The sequence below is a fragment of the Notothenia coriiceps genome, unplaced genomic scaffold, assembly GCF_000735185.1.
Source record: "Notothenia coriiceps isolate Sejong01 unplaced genomic scaffold, NC01 NC01_scaffold00031463, whole genome shotgun sequence".
NCBI lineage: Eukaryota > Metazoa > Chordata > Actinopteri > Perciformes > Nototheniidae > Notothenia > Notothenia coriiceps.
Genome location: NW_011364164.1, coordinates 289,731 through 309,140, shown reverse-complemented (window position 1 = coordinate 309,140; position 19,410 = coordinate 289,731). Strand labels below are relative to the sequence as shown.

General features: G+C 43.1%; 1 protein-coding gene across 1 annotated transcript in view; it reads left to right on the top strand.

Annotated features, from left to right (window-relative positions):
- camta1a (calmodulin binding transcription activator 1a) overlaps window positions 1-19,410 on the top strand; it is a 151,462-nt gene that overhangs the window by 28,701 nt on the left and 103,351 nt on the right. The window contains exon 2 of the mRNA XM_010787918.1: window positions 5,080-5,215. Coding sequence (XP_010786220.1) covers window positions 5,080-5,215 — 136 coding nt within the window. The remainder of the gene's footprint in view (window positions 1-5,079; window positions 5,216-19,410) is intronic.

Sequence of the window (19,410 nt, the reverse complement as noted above, 5' to 3'; positions counted from 1 at the left end):
CAGTCACCAGCCTCCCTCTCATTCTGCTGGGCTGCTGTGGACCAGATAAGAGCAACACCCCCCCCCCCCCCCCCTGCCTGCTTCCATCCGCCTTATGTTGTCCCCCAACAATCCACCCACCCTCTAACACCAATTCACCCTTATCCTCTTTTACAAGGTCTTATAGGGACAGAGACACTGATGTGGAGCTACGACCGTAATTTATATTCTTTGTAAATTGTCTGTGATTTTTTTTCATTGAGATAAGTGCGGGGAGAACATCTGTTTTGTGCTGGAGGGCAATGGGCCAGGGCCTGAGTTCTGTGGCAGTCATAGGCGTATAGATAGAGAGAAAGAGGGGAGGCGCACGATCTGTCTCCCTACCCTGAATTACAACTCCAGGGGCGCAGCTACCCGCTCATCATTACTGTTGTATTTAGTTGAACACATTGGGTAGGGTAAACAAACATTGAGCTCCATCTGTACAGCCTTGGGGATACGTGATATCATATTAAGAAAACTTAAATTCCTGATTCATCTCAGTCTGATTCAGTTAGCTGCTTTCACTGTTTCCCCCCCAATTCTCATTAAAGATGACCATTTAGCAGACATTCCGGGAGAGTGAGAAAAAAGATTAACATTATACGGCAAAAGGGGATGATGCGATCTGATTGAAAAGATGTTGCCTAACGTGTTCCAGTTGACTGACCCATCACCCCCGTAATTACCATTTATAATTAAGCATTCAGGGTTGATAGCTGAGGCCACTAGGGACTAGAGGAGTAAGAACTGCGGGCATCACAGTGACCGGGCGCCGAGGCCTCATTGGCAGTCAAAGAGCTGCGCGACCCGCGGCGTCTCGACATACGAACACTAACGGGGGAGTTGGAGGGGTTCAGAGCAGCGCAGACAATGAATCTCAATCCTGAGGCCATGGCAGATTTACATTTAAAGTAGTTTTAGCGAACGCCCCACTTCCTGATGCATTCTTTGGCAGGGCTGAGGGGAGGGCTTATCTGCGAGTCATCAATTGCACGTGATGCGTCCAGATAGGCGCCAGCACCTTTCTGCTCACACATCCAGCTCAAAGATGATGTGCTATCTAATAGAGCGCCCTTGCTTGAAGTCTAATTACATTACACGTGAAACACCTCTGCTCGGTGTCAACAGCCCCAGATGTGTGTACGCACGCATGTGTTTGAACACATGTGACCCATGTTTTACCTGAGATTGACAGAACCTGTAATGACCAGCATCAGTGTGTTATTGATGTTCTGTCACTCTTCTGGCTATTAATGTTATCCTACATGGAGCAACAGGGTTACCGGGAACTTGGTGTGTGTGTGTGTGTGTGTGTGTGTGTGTGTGTGTGTGTGTGTGTGTGTGTGTGTGTGTGTGTGTGTGTGTGTGTGTGTGTGCGTGTGCGTGCGTGTGTGTGCGTGTGTGCGCACGTGTGTATTGCTTTTGTGTGATGGCTCAGGGGCATATTTCTGCCTCATATTTATTACTTACAGTAATAGGGTTGGTGTGTTTGGATGAGTAGTAGGTGTGAGTGTGGTTGACACTGTGGGGTAAAGGCTGAGATGGTTGAAGGCTCTGAGGGGTAATTGAGAACAGCAGGTGTCGCCTCCCCCCTGAGCCACTTCGGGCCCCGAGCAGTTCACCCTCCGATCTTCAAAGCCTTTACGGCCCAGCTCTTTTGCCCAGATCTCCTCTTCTTTCCTTTCCTTTCTTATATCGCCCTGAATTTTTGATTTCCTCTCCTCTCCTCTCCTCTCCTCTCCTCTTGGCTGCACTGCCAGTTGAGCATGCTGGGGAGAAAAACAGTATGAATTGTATTAATCAAACCAAGGGCATCATGGGGAATAGAAAAGGGGCTACAGCTATTACTGATACACCGGTTCTCCAAGAACTAAATCTTTCCTTACAGTACACTTGATATAGTTGAGTGGTGTTGGAACTGGTACAACAGTAACAGCGTTTTCATGTATTTTGAGTAATTTATTGAGGACAAACTATAATCTCTGTTTTTTTTCGTTTATTGACTTTCTATAAATGGCTTATAGTTACCAAAAATGGGAATGCATTTCCCCAAGCCAGTTTTTGTTCTCTATAAATGAAATGTTTATAAAGTCAGAACATTGTAAAAGTCCAACACTGAACATTTTAGGATTTTATGATGATTCACCAGAGCTGTGGATTGTCCTGCTGATCTCCGTTGGAACAAGATATTCTCTCACAGTCACACAGATTTATCTCTCCCTCTCTATCTTCCTTTTTTAGCTTTATTCTTTTACCCGTCGGCCTTTAGACAGTGAAGCTGAGCCTGTGAGCTGTGTATCGCCTGCCTGTGGGCGAGGACTCCCCTGCTTTGCCTTTGTTACCCATGCAGAACACGTCACCAACCTCATAAACTCCCCACTCCCCCCCTGACTTTTTCAAATGAACAAATCTGATTGAGTGAATGCCATTACCTGGGTAAATGAATGATTCCTAAAGGACTGGACAAGGCCTAACGCCACCCTGAGGGTAAAGCTTATTATCGTTGCAAACTCCAAAGAAGAGCAAGGCTGCAGTGTGCACTTTGTCAGAGGCCTGTATTTCCATATTAATCTGCCACATTTAGGCATCTGAGACAGAGAGCCCCCTGTCATGCTTCTTTGATAACAGAGCAGTTAGCTTTTCCCCTCATGTATAAATATGTATAATTCTGATAAGATTAATTGAAACGCCTAAGTATACAGTGGAAATGGATGAGTGGGAGGGAGGGAGACAGCAGGAGTGGAAGAGACACATTATGTTGCCATAGCATGCATTTTAGACTGGCCTCTGCCTTAGGCCTACTCCAGAGTGGATGCCTAGCCGCTTTCCTCCGGGTCCAAAGTGCCTTGAATTGAAAATAGCATCTACTTAACAGTCCCTCAAAAATAGCTGAGCGAATACGTTTTCGCGCAGAGCCGATAAATACGGCGTGGAGCCTTTGACACCGAAGCCTCACCCCAATTTCCAGTGCTCTGGAGGAGATCAGATAGCCCTGTGTCATTTGATTTTCTGCCTTATCTCATCTGCGCCCATCTTTTTGTCTCAAGCTGAGCTACATTTTAAGAAGCACACGCTCCTTGTATCTTTTGAAGGACAAAACCGAGAATGATATTGAAACAAATAATAGGAATCGCCCTGGTAGAGGGGGCCATTCTGCTTTTTGATTGATACCAAGTGCTGACGCCGGCATGTCAAACGAGTGTCCTTCAAACGACATTTGGGATGCAAATATCTTGAAATTGTAGCAATCTGCAAAGTTCTTAGTTCATGAGTGCCATTTATGACCGCTCCTCGACGACGGGTGACATTACGGATGCTGTAAACTAGAACACAATTTATACTTTGTGTATATCCCTCACAGCCATTGAGCAGTTCCACATTTCAAACTGACCAATAAAAGTGTCTGTTTAATAGTTGTTTTCTGCAAAGTATGCTGAGTATTGAACAAGGGAGGGCAGTGAGTGAGGAGAAAACAGCAGGAGAGAGGGCGGTGTGGGAGAGTGGCGTTAAGAAATCCTGAGACAGATGAAACAAGAGGGGGGGGGGGGGAGAGAAGGCAGGAAAGGAGACGGAGCGAGGGAGGAGACAAAGACGGTCCCTGGAGCGCAGCTTGAGTTGACTGACGGCAAGAAGAGAGGGCTGTAGAGAGAGGAAGGGAGGAGGAAAGGGAAGAAGGGAGATCAGCAAGGACTGAGCATGTCAATGTGTGAGTGGCGTCTCTCATTAGAAGGTGCTGTCAGGGGCCACAGAGGGGGGACTGCAGGGACCCCACCCCCCCTACTTCTCCTCCTTCTCCGCTGGCCCCTGAGATCCGACCGGGAAAAATGATTGATGAGTGATACCAAGATAAACACGCGCCCTGGCCCCAAAAGGCAGCCCTGCAAAATGATGCATGCAGCGTTATAAATAAACCTTGTGAAAAAGAAAAACCTTTACAATAAACAACCAAACAATTCAAGACAACCGTCGGGTTTTGCTTATTTTGAATATTGTTCGAGACAACACAAATCTACCCAGCTTTTGTTCTTTGAGTTTTGCTATATTTGTTTGTATATGTTTGTGTCTGGGTGTGTTGTGTCTGTGTATGTAAGCAATGAACACGTGGCTGATAAGGCTCACCTGCTGATTGGTTGGTTAAGCAACAGTTAAACTGCTTCTTCAGCTGCTTTCCTAGTTATTCACTGTGAGGCCCCAAACACTGAGGCAAAGCTGTTCTCATTTCAGAAATATGAATGTGTGTGTGTGTGTGTGTGTGTGTGTGTGTGTGTGTGTGTGTGTGTGTGTGTGTGTGTGTGTGTGTGTTAGAGTGCAAAACTGTGTGGGAAATGAATGTGACATATGTATGGATTCATACCGATGACACACAGCCACTCAACAATACAATCAAAAACAAATAAACCCACTCAAAAACATGTTATACCGCTCACTATTTGTTGCGTAAGCCATAAATGTTTTATGCTACACTTTCTGTTAATGTTTAACACTGAGCGCCAAATGCCTCCGTTACAAATCGAAGTGGAAACGCAGATTATCATCAAATAGTTACATGATGTCATCATGAGCCTACAGGCTGTGGTCTGGTGGAGGGAGAATGAATTATGAATGGAGTGTGGGGGAGGATCTTCGCTCCCCCTTAGGGACTTCCAACACCACAACTCATTTAAGTTGGATGAATGAGAGATAAAAAAGGAAGCCCCCCCAACTCCAGCTCCCCCGAACCCAAGCGACTTGCCTTACACACTGTCCTTCATGTAATTGACTCAGTGAGAAGAGGTGACACTTAAGCCGCTCCCAGCACACACTCTTCTCATTGGGAGAAATGTATGCTGAAGGGTGCTTTGTTCATCGTCAAAGTGTGCATACCAGTGTTAAAAAACACCGTAAAGAAGTCTTGTCATCTAAGTCACTGGTGCATTTTCTGCCTGGTGCAGATTTGTGTCGGGCCTCTTTGTACATCTCTCAAATGAGTCCCCGAGCTGTGCTGCTTTGCCTAAAAATCCTTCTCATCTTTTTTCCCTTTTGCTCTCCCCTCTCTCTGTCCCGTCTCCACGGATCCAGGCCGCAGAATGGGTCGATGATATTGTACAACAGGAAGAAGGTGAAGTACAGAAAGGATGGCTACTGCTGGAAGAAGAGGAAAGACGGGAAGACCACACGGGAGGATCACATGAAGTTGAAAGTGCAAGGAGTCGAGGTGAGTGCGCTTACAAGAGTTTGGATTTTGGAGGGAGTGAACAGGTGGGGGTGGGTTTGGGATGGACGAGAGCCAGCCTTCACACTAACACAGACTAACACAGGTCTACACTGAGCTCTCCCCTGGCTGTAATGGAGACAGTCACATGCTGCAGTAGACCCATGTCTCAGAGGAGCCTTACCAAGAAACAATGCGGCACAACAATAGTTTCCCTGGGAAGCCAGTGGAGTGGAACCGATTGTTTGTACCTTATTAAGGCTGTGGATGTTGCCTTTGCTCCAGAGAGCCTACATTAATCTTGCTGGCTCAAAGCAGTACTGTGGAGCTAGCGTTCCTACACCTCACCCCACGTCACTCCCTATACAAGCCACGGCAATAAAAGGACCGGATGTATCTGTCTGGCTGGCTCAGGTGGTGCCAATACAGTGTTGACGCCCTGATTGAATATAAGCAATCCAATTATAAGACGTCTCAACCTCAGAATCTTTTCCTGAGTTTCAGTAGTGTAAGTCTGGTGTTTTTCACAGGTGCCGAAAGCACAGAAGTTAAAGAAGAGTAATAAGAGATGTGGGATTTTTGTGTCCTTTTTCCGTGTGTGCACATGTACACACCGCGTAACCACACACCTCAGGGAGCGGTGCTGTGAGTCTGTCACACAGTGCGACAAAGACAAAGCTCAGGCATTCTCTCAACAAGGGCTTTGCTCCCTGTTTGTACTCCTCCAGATATTTGTCACTCTAAGAAAATGGCCCTCTTCCCTCCCCTTGCCAGCTCAGTGTCATCTCCGGTCCTGCAGAGGTCTGATAACCTGTTGGGACTACACACATCCATCGTTTTAGACTGTTACAAATGTTTCTGCTTCCTGACAGTTCTGGCTTCTCAGAAGGTTTACTCAGCCAGCATGCATTTATACGGTTATATTACCAGGTGAATACAGGTTATTGTCAATTCCCACAATTTTGCAGTACACATAAGCCTGCAGAAAGGGATGGAAAGTGCTGTCTTACATAAAGGGCAAAGCTAGCATTTCTTACTTAATGTATTTGATGATATGGTAGGTGAAATAACTGGCTCCTGTCTGGTAAACATGACTTGTACATGTGCAGTTATTTCAAAGGCCAGCTGATGCATACAAATACAAGTAAACGTATATCTAAAGATTTCCATTAATAATACACAATTATTTACCTTACTTCTGCTGTCTGTTATATCAGTTTGGTCAACATCAGCAAAAAGAGGCACTGCTCCATAACAGAAAAGTGTACATTATGCCACTGTCCTATTTTCCAGCATCAATTCTGTTCAATGCTCCAGAAAAGTAGCCTTTTTACTTTAAAGCAACTCTCGTAACTGGCACATCACAGCACACTGTAACTTGGGTTCTTCTCTTGGCCGCTTATAGCGCGTTTTCTTCTGTGGTTTTGTAGCTGTCACCATGGACAAGGAGAAACATATATGGTATAAAAATATCCAGACCTCTGTGACCAGCAGTCCCAGCTTTATACAACTAATATAAAAAAAGACATTTCCTTGCAAGCCATATCCAATGAGATTGGCTCTTAAGGTGAGGAATCACGTGAAATAAAACACAAGGAAGTCCTGAATCCAGGGCAGTCTTCAGATTCATTTTATGTGCTACATGTTGTGCTATTTAGTTCTGGTCACTTGCCGCATCGTGACTGAATTGTGCTAGGGATGCCCGATGGCTCACTTTATAAGATGCATTGAACATGTGCTGGAAAACAAAAATGGGGCATACAATAATATAACATTTGAGTTTTAAAGGAATACACTTTCCTTTGCAATTTGGACATGAACATTGAGTTACTGTGACTACTGGTGACTAATACAGTATTTTGTGTCCATCAGTAGCAATTACCAGTCAGAGGCTGTCCAAACGCTAAACCTGTAGTGTGCAACAACATCAGATAGAGGATGTACTAAAGCACAGTCATCATGACTCACACATAAAGACTGATGGCTGTTCACTGAGTGTAAAACTCCATCCTGTTATTCTGCTGTGAGAGATCCATTATGTTGTAACCGGTCTAATTTACCACAGCTAATTGCTGTTAGCAGCAGTGCCAATTCAAGGTGTGAAGGTGAGAGAGGTAGAAACTGACTCAGGGCCTCATGGGATAACATAGAAATTATCTTTATTATTATGTCTTTATTAAACAAGGACCATGCATACAAATACCGTAATTTCAAAAATAGAAGAGATAATTGATGCTACATTTAGCTATTAGCTAATTTAAATCTGCAGTCCCTGGGTGGGTACATACATAACAATCAACACACACTTAAAATAGACATATTCTGTATCACAATAACAATTTTACATACATATAAAAAACAAACAGATAAAGACTTATATATTCTAGCAGCAATTGGACATTAACTACTGCTAATTCACATACATATAGCAGGCCTGCCTGTGCATAAAGATACAGTGCACGCACACATTGTCTGTGCTGGCTTGCGCTGCTGAGACTGTTTATGTACACATCCTGCAACCTTGGAGGACCTGAGTCATGTCTTTCTTACACCTCAACCTTCAAGACTGAGAGAGGAGGTGATCCATCACTGCTGCAAACAGCCTATGATGGGAACCATGACCCACCATGTTTATTGTAAGCACATACAAATGACTTGACCTTTGCCTTTAGTTCATTGAAAGTACGAGACCACAGGGAAGAATAAAGGGCTATCTATTTCTGCGTAAAACTGTATTTAGAAGTAGAAGAGAAAGATCCATTAAAATACATCATTCATTATACAAGAGTGCAAAGAGTCGACTTAACTTGAACATAACCTCAGTTGTTTTACAGGAGTCTTTTCATCACTCGTGCTGTGCTGTGTATCTGCTCTGATTCCCCAGACACCCGGTCCCTAATAGAGGTTCTGTGGTTATTACATGGGCCAGGTTTAGTGCACAGAGAGGACAAGTGTTGTGGGTGGTTCAGGCAAGTGATGCTCAGTGGCTCCGGCGAGAAAAAGGCTGCGAGCCCTGGAGCGAGGGGCCTTCTGGGGCCTGCAAGACGCAGCCTAGCGTGGCAGGAGTGGATGTCAGTGCGTGCTGCTGCTGTCCTGTCTGCTCCGCAGTGCTGGCTCAGCAGCCCGTGTAAACTAAGGCTCTACTCTATTTTTCCCTCCCTCTCTCTGTCTATACTTTTTACTCTCTTTGAGTATCTTTCTCTCTCCCCTCTCTTTCTCTGTCTTTCATTTCCCTGTCTTTTAATTATTTCACTAGATTTTTCATCGTCCTGCTCCACTCCCTCTTCTGTGCTCCCCTTTTTCCTCCACAACTCATTCCCCCGCTCTCCAAGTACACTGTCCAGAAGGACAGAACCTTTACTTGGGTGGTAATGCTCCCTGTTGCCTAAAATTGGAGCGCAGGGCATGTTGCGGCATTAGCGCTTAACAGGCCGTGAAATAGCAGCCTGCCTTCCTGACGTCTCCCCCATCACTCCAGGTGAGTCGGCCAGACGGCTGGATAAATGAGCAAGCAGCACCCCCAGCATCCCAGCATGCATTTGGGGCACCTGAGGAAAGAGGTCCATCAGTGATTATCTCACCACACCCTGCTCTTACCAAGTTGTTACCAGCTCCTGACCATGACCAAGCTTCCATGGGAATCCTTTGCAGCCTCACCGTAATGAGGACGCCCAGTGGCTGTCTATCAGTCAGGTTACACCACGATTTGATTGGCTTGTTCTCCCACAGAGTGATGTCATCTTAATTCAGGCTGTAGGTCTCATTGTGTGCATAGCTCTAGCATCCCCTGGCTTCTCGCTGTGAAATAGCAGAGACCTCAGACACATCTGCTTTGATAAACTCCAGCTGATCTCTCTTCTGCTTCTTGTCAAGCGCTAGCACATCTTCTTATCTGATTAGCTGTTAATGTCAACTTAACCCCCCCCCCCATCTCCTCCACCTCTTCTATCCTTTCTCCCCATTATTCCTAAGCTTTAATAAACTCCCTAAAATGCAGATCGATTTTCTCTTAAGTAAAGGTGGCAGTGCCTCTGACTTATTTCATTACCACAGGCTAATTATACCGATTGAAATGAGCTTCTCCTCTTAAGGTGCGCTGTGCAGCTCTGCGCCCCCAGACTTTAATGCCAATACAGTTCTCTACCAATTCCCTAACTCCCATCCCTGCCTCGGCTCCACCCCGCCATCCGTTCATCCAGACCTCTCACCCTCCACCACCTAAATAATCAGCTGGAGCGTCCTTAGCCCCTGTAACTTGTCATTTCATGTTGGATCCACCCTAATGTGTGATTTCAACTGTGCAACTGTGCAATGAAGGAAGGTAATGGAGCATGCTGGTGGCTCAATCGCCTCTGTTCATTGATAATAATGAAGACAAATGTCAAAACATTAGTTGCTAATGTTGTAATGGAGTGGATGCTAGTGGATGCACGCTGGATGCTACACTGCATTGGCTTTCAATATCACATGACCTTCAACATTTAACTCCTCTTTTTATGAGGGGTCTAGCAATTTATTTTGCAGCAAATCAGACTCTGAAGTTTTTTGTCCATCCAAGCACATTTATATCTGAATTCAAAAGACTCTCCGGAGGCACAGCTTCTTACTTTTTTTGTCTGCTAGTTAAAACTTGATGAAAAAAAAAAAGTAACATTTCACAATGTCATGGCCACAAGGGTGCGTGGCATTGGTGAGTTATAATCAAACTAGCTGCATATCTGTGAAATAGATTTGCTTTGGGTGACTGTTAGTGTGTTCAGTAGCAGTGATAGCACTGATTTACAGATGCAGTGGCTGATATCGCCAGATTGTGTGTCCAGATGTGAGAGGGCCCTAAACAAACCGTTGTTTCTGAGAGGAGGTGACATGCTCCCCCTCTTCTCCCTGCTCCAAGTCAACTGTGAAATTAAGATCAGATTACTGATACAAGCAATGCCCAAAGCAACACAACAAGTTTGTATTTTCCATTTGTATTCAAACATATAGGCTGTCTTTAAGTCAACAGTCAGCTGCCTGCTCTGTAAAGACAGTAAATCAATCTGTTTCCATTGTCTTCTCTCTTCTCCTGGAGCCAGCTCTCTTATTCACTACTTCTTCCTTCGCCTCGTAGCTCAAACAGCTTGCTCTTCCTTTTTGAATTACCTGATTGTGGAGGAGTTATGACCAAGTGTGATATTTCAAAGAACGGTTTCCATGGTTATAACTCCTAACCTCCTGCTCTCATATACAGTACAGTACTAGTCAATAAGGGGTTGCATAGGCACGGGAAGTATAGTTCTCATTTAGTCATGCTTAATACAAGGTCAACATTTACTAAATTATATAGAAGTTGTCATGGTGTAATATATAACAAATCACACTGGAAACAAATGCAATCATTACTAAAGCCATGTTTGAAATTGCAGCATTTATCTGTCGATGTTGCCATGCACAGGAGGTAGGTGATGAAGCCAGATATCCATTTTAGTTATTGCGTGATTTTCTGTTGTATACTCCACAGTAGATTAAAGCAGTAATCCCCTCTCCAGCATAATGGCTTAATGGGGGTTGTTACGTTGTTATTAGCGACTGAACCAAAGCCTTCCCACATGAACGCCTTACCCCCAGCGTTGGGAGTGGCCACTTTAACCATGTTTTTCCTTCAAGACCACAGTAATTAGTTTTCGTTTCTTAGTTCTTACAATTGCCAAATCACTCAGCAGTAGTTAAGCTCCCAGTCTGCCTTTCATGCTGACCCCGTTATCACCGTTTCAATCGAGCAGCTGGATTTAAGAGGGGTAATTTTAGAAAGGTCGCTGAAGGGTGCACGTCAAAAAGCTGTGCATTATTGACAGCTTTTGTAATTGAATTTACTGCGTGTTGCCACATGTTATTGTGTTTTCATAATGAGTCGTCTCCATGGGTGTCCGCTTTTTTGCTTTGAAGGGTAAGGAAGTAATGTCTCTGAGAAAAAGGCCTGAAAAAAATATATATCTCTTTTTTTTTTCTTTTTTTAAACCTTGTGGGATTTGACTTACATTTAAAGACTGGCTTTGAATATCTTTAGCCCCCCCTCTCTCCTGGGTTCCAGTGAAAAAGAGAGATCTGTCCAGCCGCTATGCACACCTTCAGTGCTCCAGTGGTAAGAACCAATTCAGAAGAATAATGGAACAGAGTCAAATGCAGGATTGGAGATGACTGCAGGCCATATGGCTGTTTCCATTCTTTGGGGATTCTTGGCCTCCAAATCCATTGAGACAGAAAGAGGGGATGCTTACCAGTTCTTCATATGTCACTCATTATCCTTAATGATGCTGTTGGTGGACCAAATCAATTGAGTTTGCCAGGGTCTGATATATGTAACCCCATGGGAGTATAGCACAGCAGAACCAACTCCAGATATGCAAAGCAGGGGCAGGAGGTTTGTAGAAAAGGTGAAGAAAACAGAGAACTGCAAGCAGTGAGATGGCTTTGCATGACTTGGATTGTGAATTCTGTTTTTGTTTGGTCTCGTGAGCAAAACATAAATCCCTTGGCAACCCAGAGCCTGGGTTTTTATGTTAATTAGCAACGTTCAACCTAGGCTTCTCCTTATTTTCAGATCCAGGCCAAAATATTCTTCAGAGATTCATTCTGCTCAGAAACAACCACACCAAGTGATACATTGTGCAGAGATATGCACTGAAAAGTATGTTCTGTTCTAGACCTCAAACCAATGTTAGATTCAGTGGATTCTCTTGATTGTAAAGGTTGGGAGTTCAAAGGAAAACAAGTTGTTGCTGCATCAACTCACCTCGCTTATGTCAGGGTGCAAGGTCTTTGCTAAATCTCTATTTAATGATTTACAAAAGGCTTATGGCTGCTTTACACATTTCTCCAACATTTTGACTTCAGGCCAGGACCAAAGGGCCATCTGAGGTCTTGACTATTGAGTTAAATCCAAGAGTGGGTTTCTATTCCTGAAAACCTGTAAAATGCATTATATAGATTGCTGGAAATGCCTCTGATAGCTCTTCAGGACATGGCTTTTACTGAATCTGCAAGTTTCCCTTTTCTCTCCATCTGTCTTTACCTTGTTCCCTTTCCTCTTTCTCTTTCTTACCTCCACCTGCTTCTTCACTTTGGAAAAGCAGCTTCTTCTTCTGACTCTGTTCACACGGGGCCATTCCTGTAGCGAAGTCAGAGTTTTCTTCGGATGCTGTAAGGCCTTGGCAGAACAATGTCTTCCTTCCCCTGCTGGCCCTGTAACACTTGGTTATTTTAATATTCTTCAGACGGGGAGAGCAGCACCCGTGTTTAGGATATAGAGGCAAGGGCTGTGAGGAGGAATCATGTAGTGACATTATCTCCTCGTTCCTCATGAAGGCAGTACAGCTGGACCCACAATCCCACAGCCGCCTTTTCTGCTTCATCTGCAGAAAATATTTGAGTATTGACGTTTGCAGCGAGATGAATTTGTTATACTCGAGCATCTCGCTCATCGGCTACCTTTATCTTTCTGCTGGCTTCTGCACATGGTCTATGTATTATTAAGCAGCAACACAGAGGTTTAGATGCAATTTGCTGCTGTGTTACATTTAATAGCTGCAAAATCAAAATGTAGCATTGCTCCAACATTCACTCTTCAAAGGAGGTATAATGAGTGGAGCTGCAAAGTTCAAAGAGAATGGTTAAGTGTTTGTATAGAATTATACAGAGTGAGCAACTGTGCTTTCCTCAGAGTGATATTGAAAGGTTTGATATTTTACATGAAAGGGGGCTAAAGAGTAGTTTAACTCAGGAAACAGGGTTGACCTCATCTGCTTTAGGCAACATTGTTAATATGAATGCAGATTCAAGTATTGTCATTAATGCTCTTGTGTTGTCCATGTTGTTCGTAACTCTGTCTTCCTGCCTTCTATTCCTCTTCTTCACAATATATGTATTCTTGTGTTTGCATTCAACGTTTCTCTGATCAGCGTTAACCTTGTTCTTTTCAAAGTCATCTAAACAGGTTTTCGCTTCTAAGTCCTTTGAGACACAAGTTGTCTTCTCTCTTCCCTTTCTGTTGATTTCAATGGCGTTCCTTGTTTTTGTTGTTGTTTTGATGTGTATTTTTTGTTGATAGTGCTGAAATGAAAAGCATCAACAGCCTTTGTGGATTTGTATTGCACATTAAAATGTGGAGAGAGAATGAGTCATTTGTTTAAGCCCAAGGGGGTGCTAAGCTTGTTCTGCATTGTGTGTCAACACCGGTCCCCTGTTAATGTCACTGTCACTAAATAATGATGCATGCATGTAGACAGCTGCACTGAGACACACGCAAACTCACACACAAACACCCACACAAACACACACACACACACACACACACACACACACACACACACACACACACACACACACACACACACACACACACACACACAAATGATTGCATATGTACATTTGCTCTGTTTCACTGACAGGATCTCAGGGGGAAAAACAATCCTTGTTAGTGCTTGTATGTTTGTCACATGTGTGGCTGCTTTTCCACACCAAACGTATATATTAGCCCATGTAGTAAAACACCAATTCATAAATGGAGCCTGTTATTGCTAGAAAATTACGTTTAGTCATACCCGAAAAAAATCCTATGTGATCGATGAAAATGGCAGAGATAAAAATGAATCAAAAAGACTGTGGACTGTGGAAAATAAAAGACTGATGAAAGGGAGAGGGGGGAGCGAGGAGGGAGCAAGAGGGGCTTAGAAGGTGGATGGATGGTAAGGGGGGAGGGAAGGAGGGAGAGAGAGGCGAGCGGAGAGGAGAGAGAAAGCCGGAATGAACGATATATAGCCCCTGGCAAACAGAAAACAATTGTTACACTGCCTCCCATAACCCACTTCAACCTTAAACAGCAGATTTTTTTCACTCAATTAATTTCTACACATTGGAGCAGGGGCCTTGGCTGAAGCCCGGCTTTTATGTGCTCCTGCAGCTGCAAGGCCTGTTCACATCTCTGTCTCTCTCTCTCTCTCCCTGCTCTCTCTAGCTTTTTTTTCTTTCTGAAAATGAACATTCTGCATTTGAAAGGAAAGGAACACTTTGAGAGATGAACCCGGAATAAACAGGGACATAGTATACAATGTAAAAATGGCGCACACAAACAATTGATCAAAAACTATCCTTTGATTCTCTAGCAGGAAATGAAACGGCCTTTAACCTAATCACTATTATCAAAGGCGGATATCTCGAGTTATATGATTCAAAAAGTGAAATTGCACCTTAAGCTTTTCTTGTATACAGGTCCACACTTTCATCCCCAAGATCAAGAAAATCTACTTATTTTCAATATTAATTGAAGACACATGGCACATAGAAAACACATTTTGGTACATCAATGACAACCAAAGTTAGAGAATAATAAATACATTTAAAAAAAAAACAGTGATCGTCCTAACTACTATTGAACATCATCTGAATATCCATACTTTTAGTTTTTAGTTTTTTACCCCTTTTGTTCATCTCTTTGAAGGTGTACAACATTCAAACACATTCATAACCAAAAGAAAACAGTTAAGAAAATCAACTTCAAATGTTAGCTTAAATGATAAAATCCGCCCAAACGATTTGATAGGGAAAGAGATGATATGACAATGACTAAAACAAACAATATAAGGTAAAAGATAGTTATAATAAGTAGTTATGATATTAACCACACAGGAGCAGGCCAGGTCATGGTTTCTCTCTGTGGACAGCAGGTTGATTTGCCCGAGGGCTGAGAGGGGGAGAGCAGGCAGAGACAGATGGACAGATAGATAGAGGAGGGCATGACTGAACTGTGTCTGTGTGTGGTGAGTGAGGGCCAGGCGGAACAACATGAATCATGGCTCCAGTTGAGAGAGAACGAGATCAGATCAATAACAGCCCAGAGGAGGGAGAAGAGCGAGCAAGGGAGAGAAAGAGGATGAAGGGAGGACACAGGAGGTGTTCATCACCGGACCACCCCGACTCCCAGCATGCTCCCTTTTTTCTTTTTCTTCCTCAGGCTGTACAGTTAATGTATGGAGTGAGGCGCTGGTTAATTTCCATGCTGAAACTAAAACATAGATACACATAGATACAGACAACGTACTAATGTGTAAGGAAAACGTATTGATCCTTCAAATAAAGTACAGGCTTTTTGATGGTGATCCGGTGCTTAGAAAAAAGCAAGAATAATTATTTCACTTGATCTACACTTAATCAAATGAGTCTCTCTAATAGTGCATTTCAAAGTGTTCTAGTCCAAATTTGATTGTGCAGTTTATTCGGTTACTTAATGATTAATTAATCTTCTTTTACTCTTGAAGCCCATCTTAACCCTTTTCTTGCGTTTCGGGTCAAAGTGACCGAATTACTTTTGTTTTAATCATAAATATTGTGTTTTTCATCCAATTGCCTCAATACCTTATGTTATCCTCCACACTAGGCCTCTGAACATATACACTTGATGATCACCACTTGCATTGCATTTTGAGTGATTTATTCAAGAGTGAAACACCCATGATGTTTTCGGTCAGAATTGAGCGCCATAGAATGGGGTATTGAATGGGTATGAGTGTATTATGTTCATCCTGCAGATGGAAAACATCTATACACACACACACACACACACACACACACACACACACACACACACACACACACACACACACACACACACACGCACACACGTTGCGGGAACCTCTCGCTTTCTTGCGCTGTACTGTATGATACAATGTATCATACCTTCTCACAGGTGCGAGCTCTGTGCCACAAACCTCTCACTTTCTCGCGCTAAATGCGCCTCCATTGCTGTCTCTCAAGCAGTTATATTTGTGCCTTGCTCACATTTGACTCATTGACACAATGAGCAGGCAGTATACAGTAATGTAAAATAAGCACTATCTTTGAACTTACTGCAAAAAATAATATGAAATCCACCCCTGGTGTCATTCTGTCTGTCATCCCTTGATTATACTTGCTTTGACTGTTCAAATGAGATGTCAACCATCAAAATTGGATAAGGTGTTCCAGAGATATCACTGTGCAAAACACACCGGTCAATTTTGACCGAAAATAGCATGGGAAGGGGGTATGACCCAAGAGAAGGGTTATGGAGCTTTATCTGGCTCATTTTAAGGTCTCATACTTTTATTTTGATCCTCTAGTCCAGTGGTTCCCAAGCTTTTTTTTACCAAGGCACCCCTGAAAATATTTCTCGACCCCAAGGCACCCCAACTTTTTGTAGATTTAAAAACCACTTCAGAGCTTAAACTAAAAACCATAAATACACCATAAATTGGTTTTCAAATGTGTATTTAATTGAATAGAACATTTTATAGAATAAATAATGTATTCACACATAATAACAAGAACCAGACTAAAAATGTCAACACCATTTCTATGATGAATTCAATATTATAAACAGGCCTACTAAGTAGGCTCTTTTGTTTTGGCTGAAAATAGTAGGCCTACCTGTGTAAAAACACGAATACATATCAATACAGTTATTATTTTACATTTGGATNGTGTTGAGAGGTGGGGGAGTTAGGTAAGTCTGGGGTACCCTGTAAATTTCTCATCACGTAGCTAACTAATGTTAAGACACACTGAGTTAGCGGATTGTTGCCACCCCTGTATTCNGATGGAACAGCAGTGCAAAAGAAGTCTAAAATAACATTAATATCAGCCACAAGTTTAAACAGCAGAGCTCAGGATGAACTCGCAGAGCTATCTATGGACGGTCCATAGATAGCTCTGCGAGTTCATCCTGAGCTCTGCTGTTTAAACTTGTGGCTGATATTAATGTTATTTTAGACTTCTTTTGCACTGCTGTTCCATCATGTTCTGTCATCCCTGCCTGTGTTGTTGAGGGCTGGGGTGCTTCTTTATTTATTGTTTTTAAGCTGCTCTGCACACCGTAAACAATGACGGCTGACGTGAATTATGAGAATTTAAGCTGTTTAATATTTCTAAATCTGAGCAATATATGTTTTATTAGCTTATGAACTCCATTGTACATCTAATAAAATAAAGTGTATATGAAGTGAAGTTTATTAAGTGAGAAAAAAATGTGGAACATAAAAATACGTTTTTTTGCGGCACACTTGGACAGTGCTCGCGGCACACCGGTTGGGAACCACTGCTCTAGTCTACTGTGACATATATACATGCTTTAATGTTCTAAAAGTGCTTTATTTTTCTCATATGCACCTCTTTTCACCCTCTGTCTGAAACCAGAGCCCTGTCTGCTCTGATTGGTTAGCTGGCCGACTCTGTTGTGATTGGTCAACCGCTTAGAGATGTCCCGGCCCTAGCCTATCACATACAATGTGTTGGAGCGCTAGCCATTAGAAGCCATAGTGTTACAAAGTCATGTCACTATGTAACAGAAGTTAACAAAGGAGTGTGTGGGAGAGAAAACCCCTCTGGATGTTTGCCTTTGCAGACCATTACATGCACAACAATGTATTTAACACTACAGGAAGAGGAAAACCCCCAAAATCATAATACGGTCCACTTAATTGTGCATGTACAAGTTAAGTTGCATGATTGTGTGCTTCTGTGAATGTGTTTTTTTTCTAGTGTACGGGAGTGTTAAGGCTCACAAGTGTGCCTTAGAAAATACCTGTTTCTACACAATCTGCAGAAGCTACAGAGCTGGTGGTCAGTGTTAGACGGTCTTGGTGTTTAAGCATGCTACCCACACAAGTGCAAGATGGCCAAGCTCTCCTCCACCATTGTACTGTGGAACAGCAATTTTTCTCATCCCTCCTTTTTTATATAATTTGGTCGATAAAGGTGAAGGACGTTTCATCGCTATTTCTCCCTCACGACTCCCTCCTCCTTGTACGCTCTGCTCTGTCTCAGAGTGAAATCCCGAGATAAAGCTTGCCGGCGCTCCATGTTTAATGGAGCTTAATCCCACAGATTTAAGATACGGAGCTGTGAGGTAATTCCCTCATGCCCATCTTCACTAACACAGAACGGTCATGTGGCCACCTAATGCTGCCCCTTCGCTAGCACAGACAGACAGGTGGACAAACTGAGAACATAAAGAACATGCCAAGGACAAATGTTCTCGTTTTTTAAAGAATTTATCACGAAAAACGTTTTGCTTTATCTCTATACTATCACAAAATACTCACAATCTCATCTTCTGTGAAACCACTTATTTTATGCCTTACTTTCCCTTCAATTCTGCCTCATTAAAATGTGGTCATATTTACTTTTAGCTGGCCAGTTATCCTTTCTCTTGATGAGGGATTTATAAATGAATCTGCAACACAGTGATGAGCCAAAGTGACAGGTTTGGAGAGTCATAACTGAAAGCTAAGTTTTCCCAGACACCACTCCAGCCAGAAAACACGTCACGACGCCTGGAGAGAGAAAAAGGGGTTAGATGGCTTGAGACTATTTGGAGAATCCATGCGCTGGGAAGTATTAAACCCACCAACAATCCTCCTTAAGTGATGAGCTGACACTAAGCAATTTGCTATTCACCCAGCCAGTGAAAATATTTCCAATTTGAGTGCATAAAGATCCCATGGCAGGCAATACGCCAAGCCCTCTTCTTCTATCTGACACTTTTTGTTTCAGAATAGCCACTGTGTGGTTCAATTTACCCCAAGATATGCTTGTCAGGCCCTCTTGACACGAGCTGCGCTGTCAGTGTGTAAAACAGTCCACACGGATGATTGCAGAGCAGCGCTGGTTGTTAGTAGTAGTTTGAGAGAAAGGAAATGTGTGTGTTACCAAATAGTTCTGTTTTTAATATATGCTAAAAATGGTGTAGAAAGCAAAAAGGAAATGAGCAACTCCTCTTATGTAATCACATATATTATTAAGACTCTGTGGATTACCCACAGACTTCCCTGTCCGCTGTTATTTCACCTTTTCACCTTTTACCAAGTGTTTTTCTTCCTTTCTGTATTTACCATTGTCAATGTTATTCTCTCTGTGCCTGTGTCCTCCCCCCTTTTCTTTGTTGCCTCTCAGGTATAAGACACCTAATTGTCAAGGGTGTAGAGGCAAACTGCGGAGTGGAAAACACAGGAACGCTGTATGGTTATTGTCCAAAACAAAAACAGCAGGCATAAGCACTCAGAAAAGCAACATTCACACAGACATCAGGATGTCAGTGCACGGGGGCAGAAGCTGAATGTGGGAAGCTGTGTTTGTGGTTGTTTATGTGCGTCAGTGTATGTTTTTGGCAGGTGAGGGGGCACATCGTC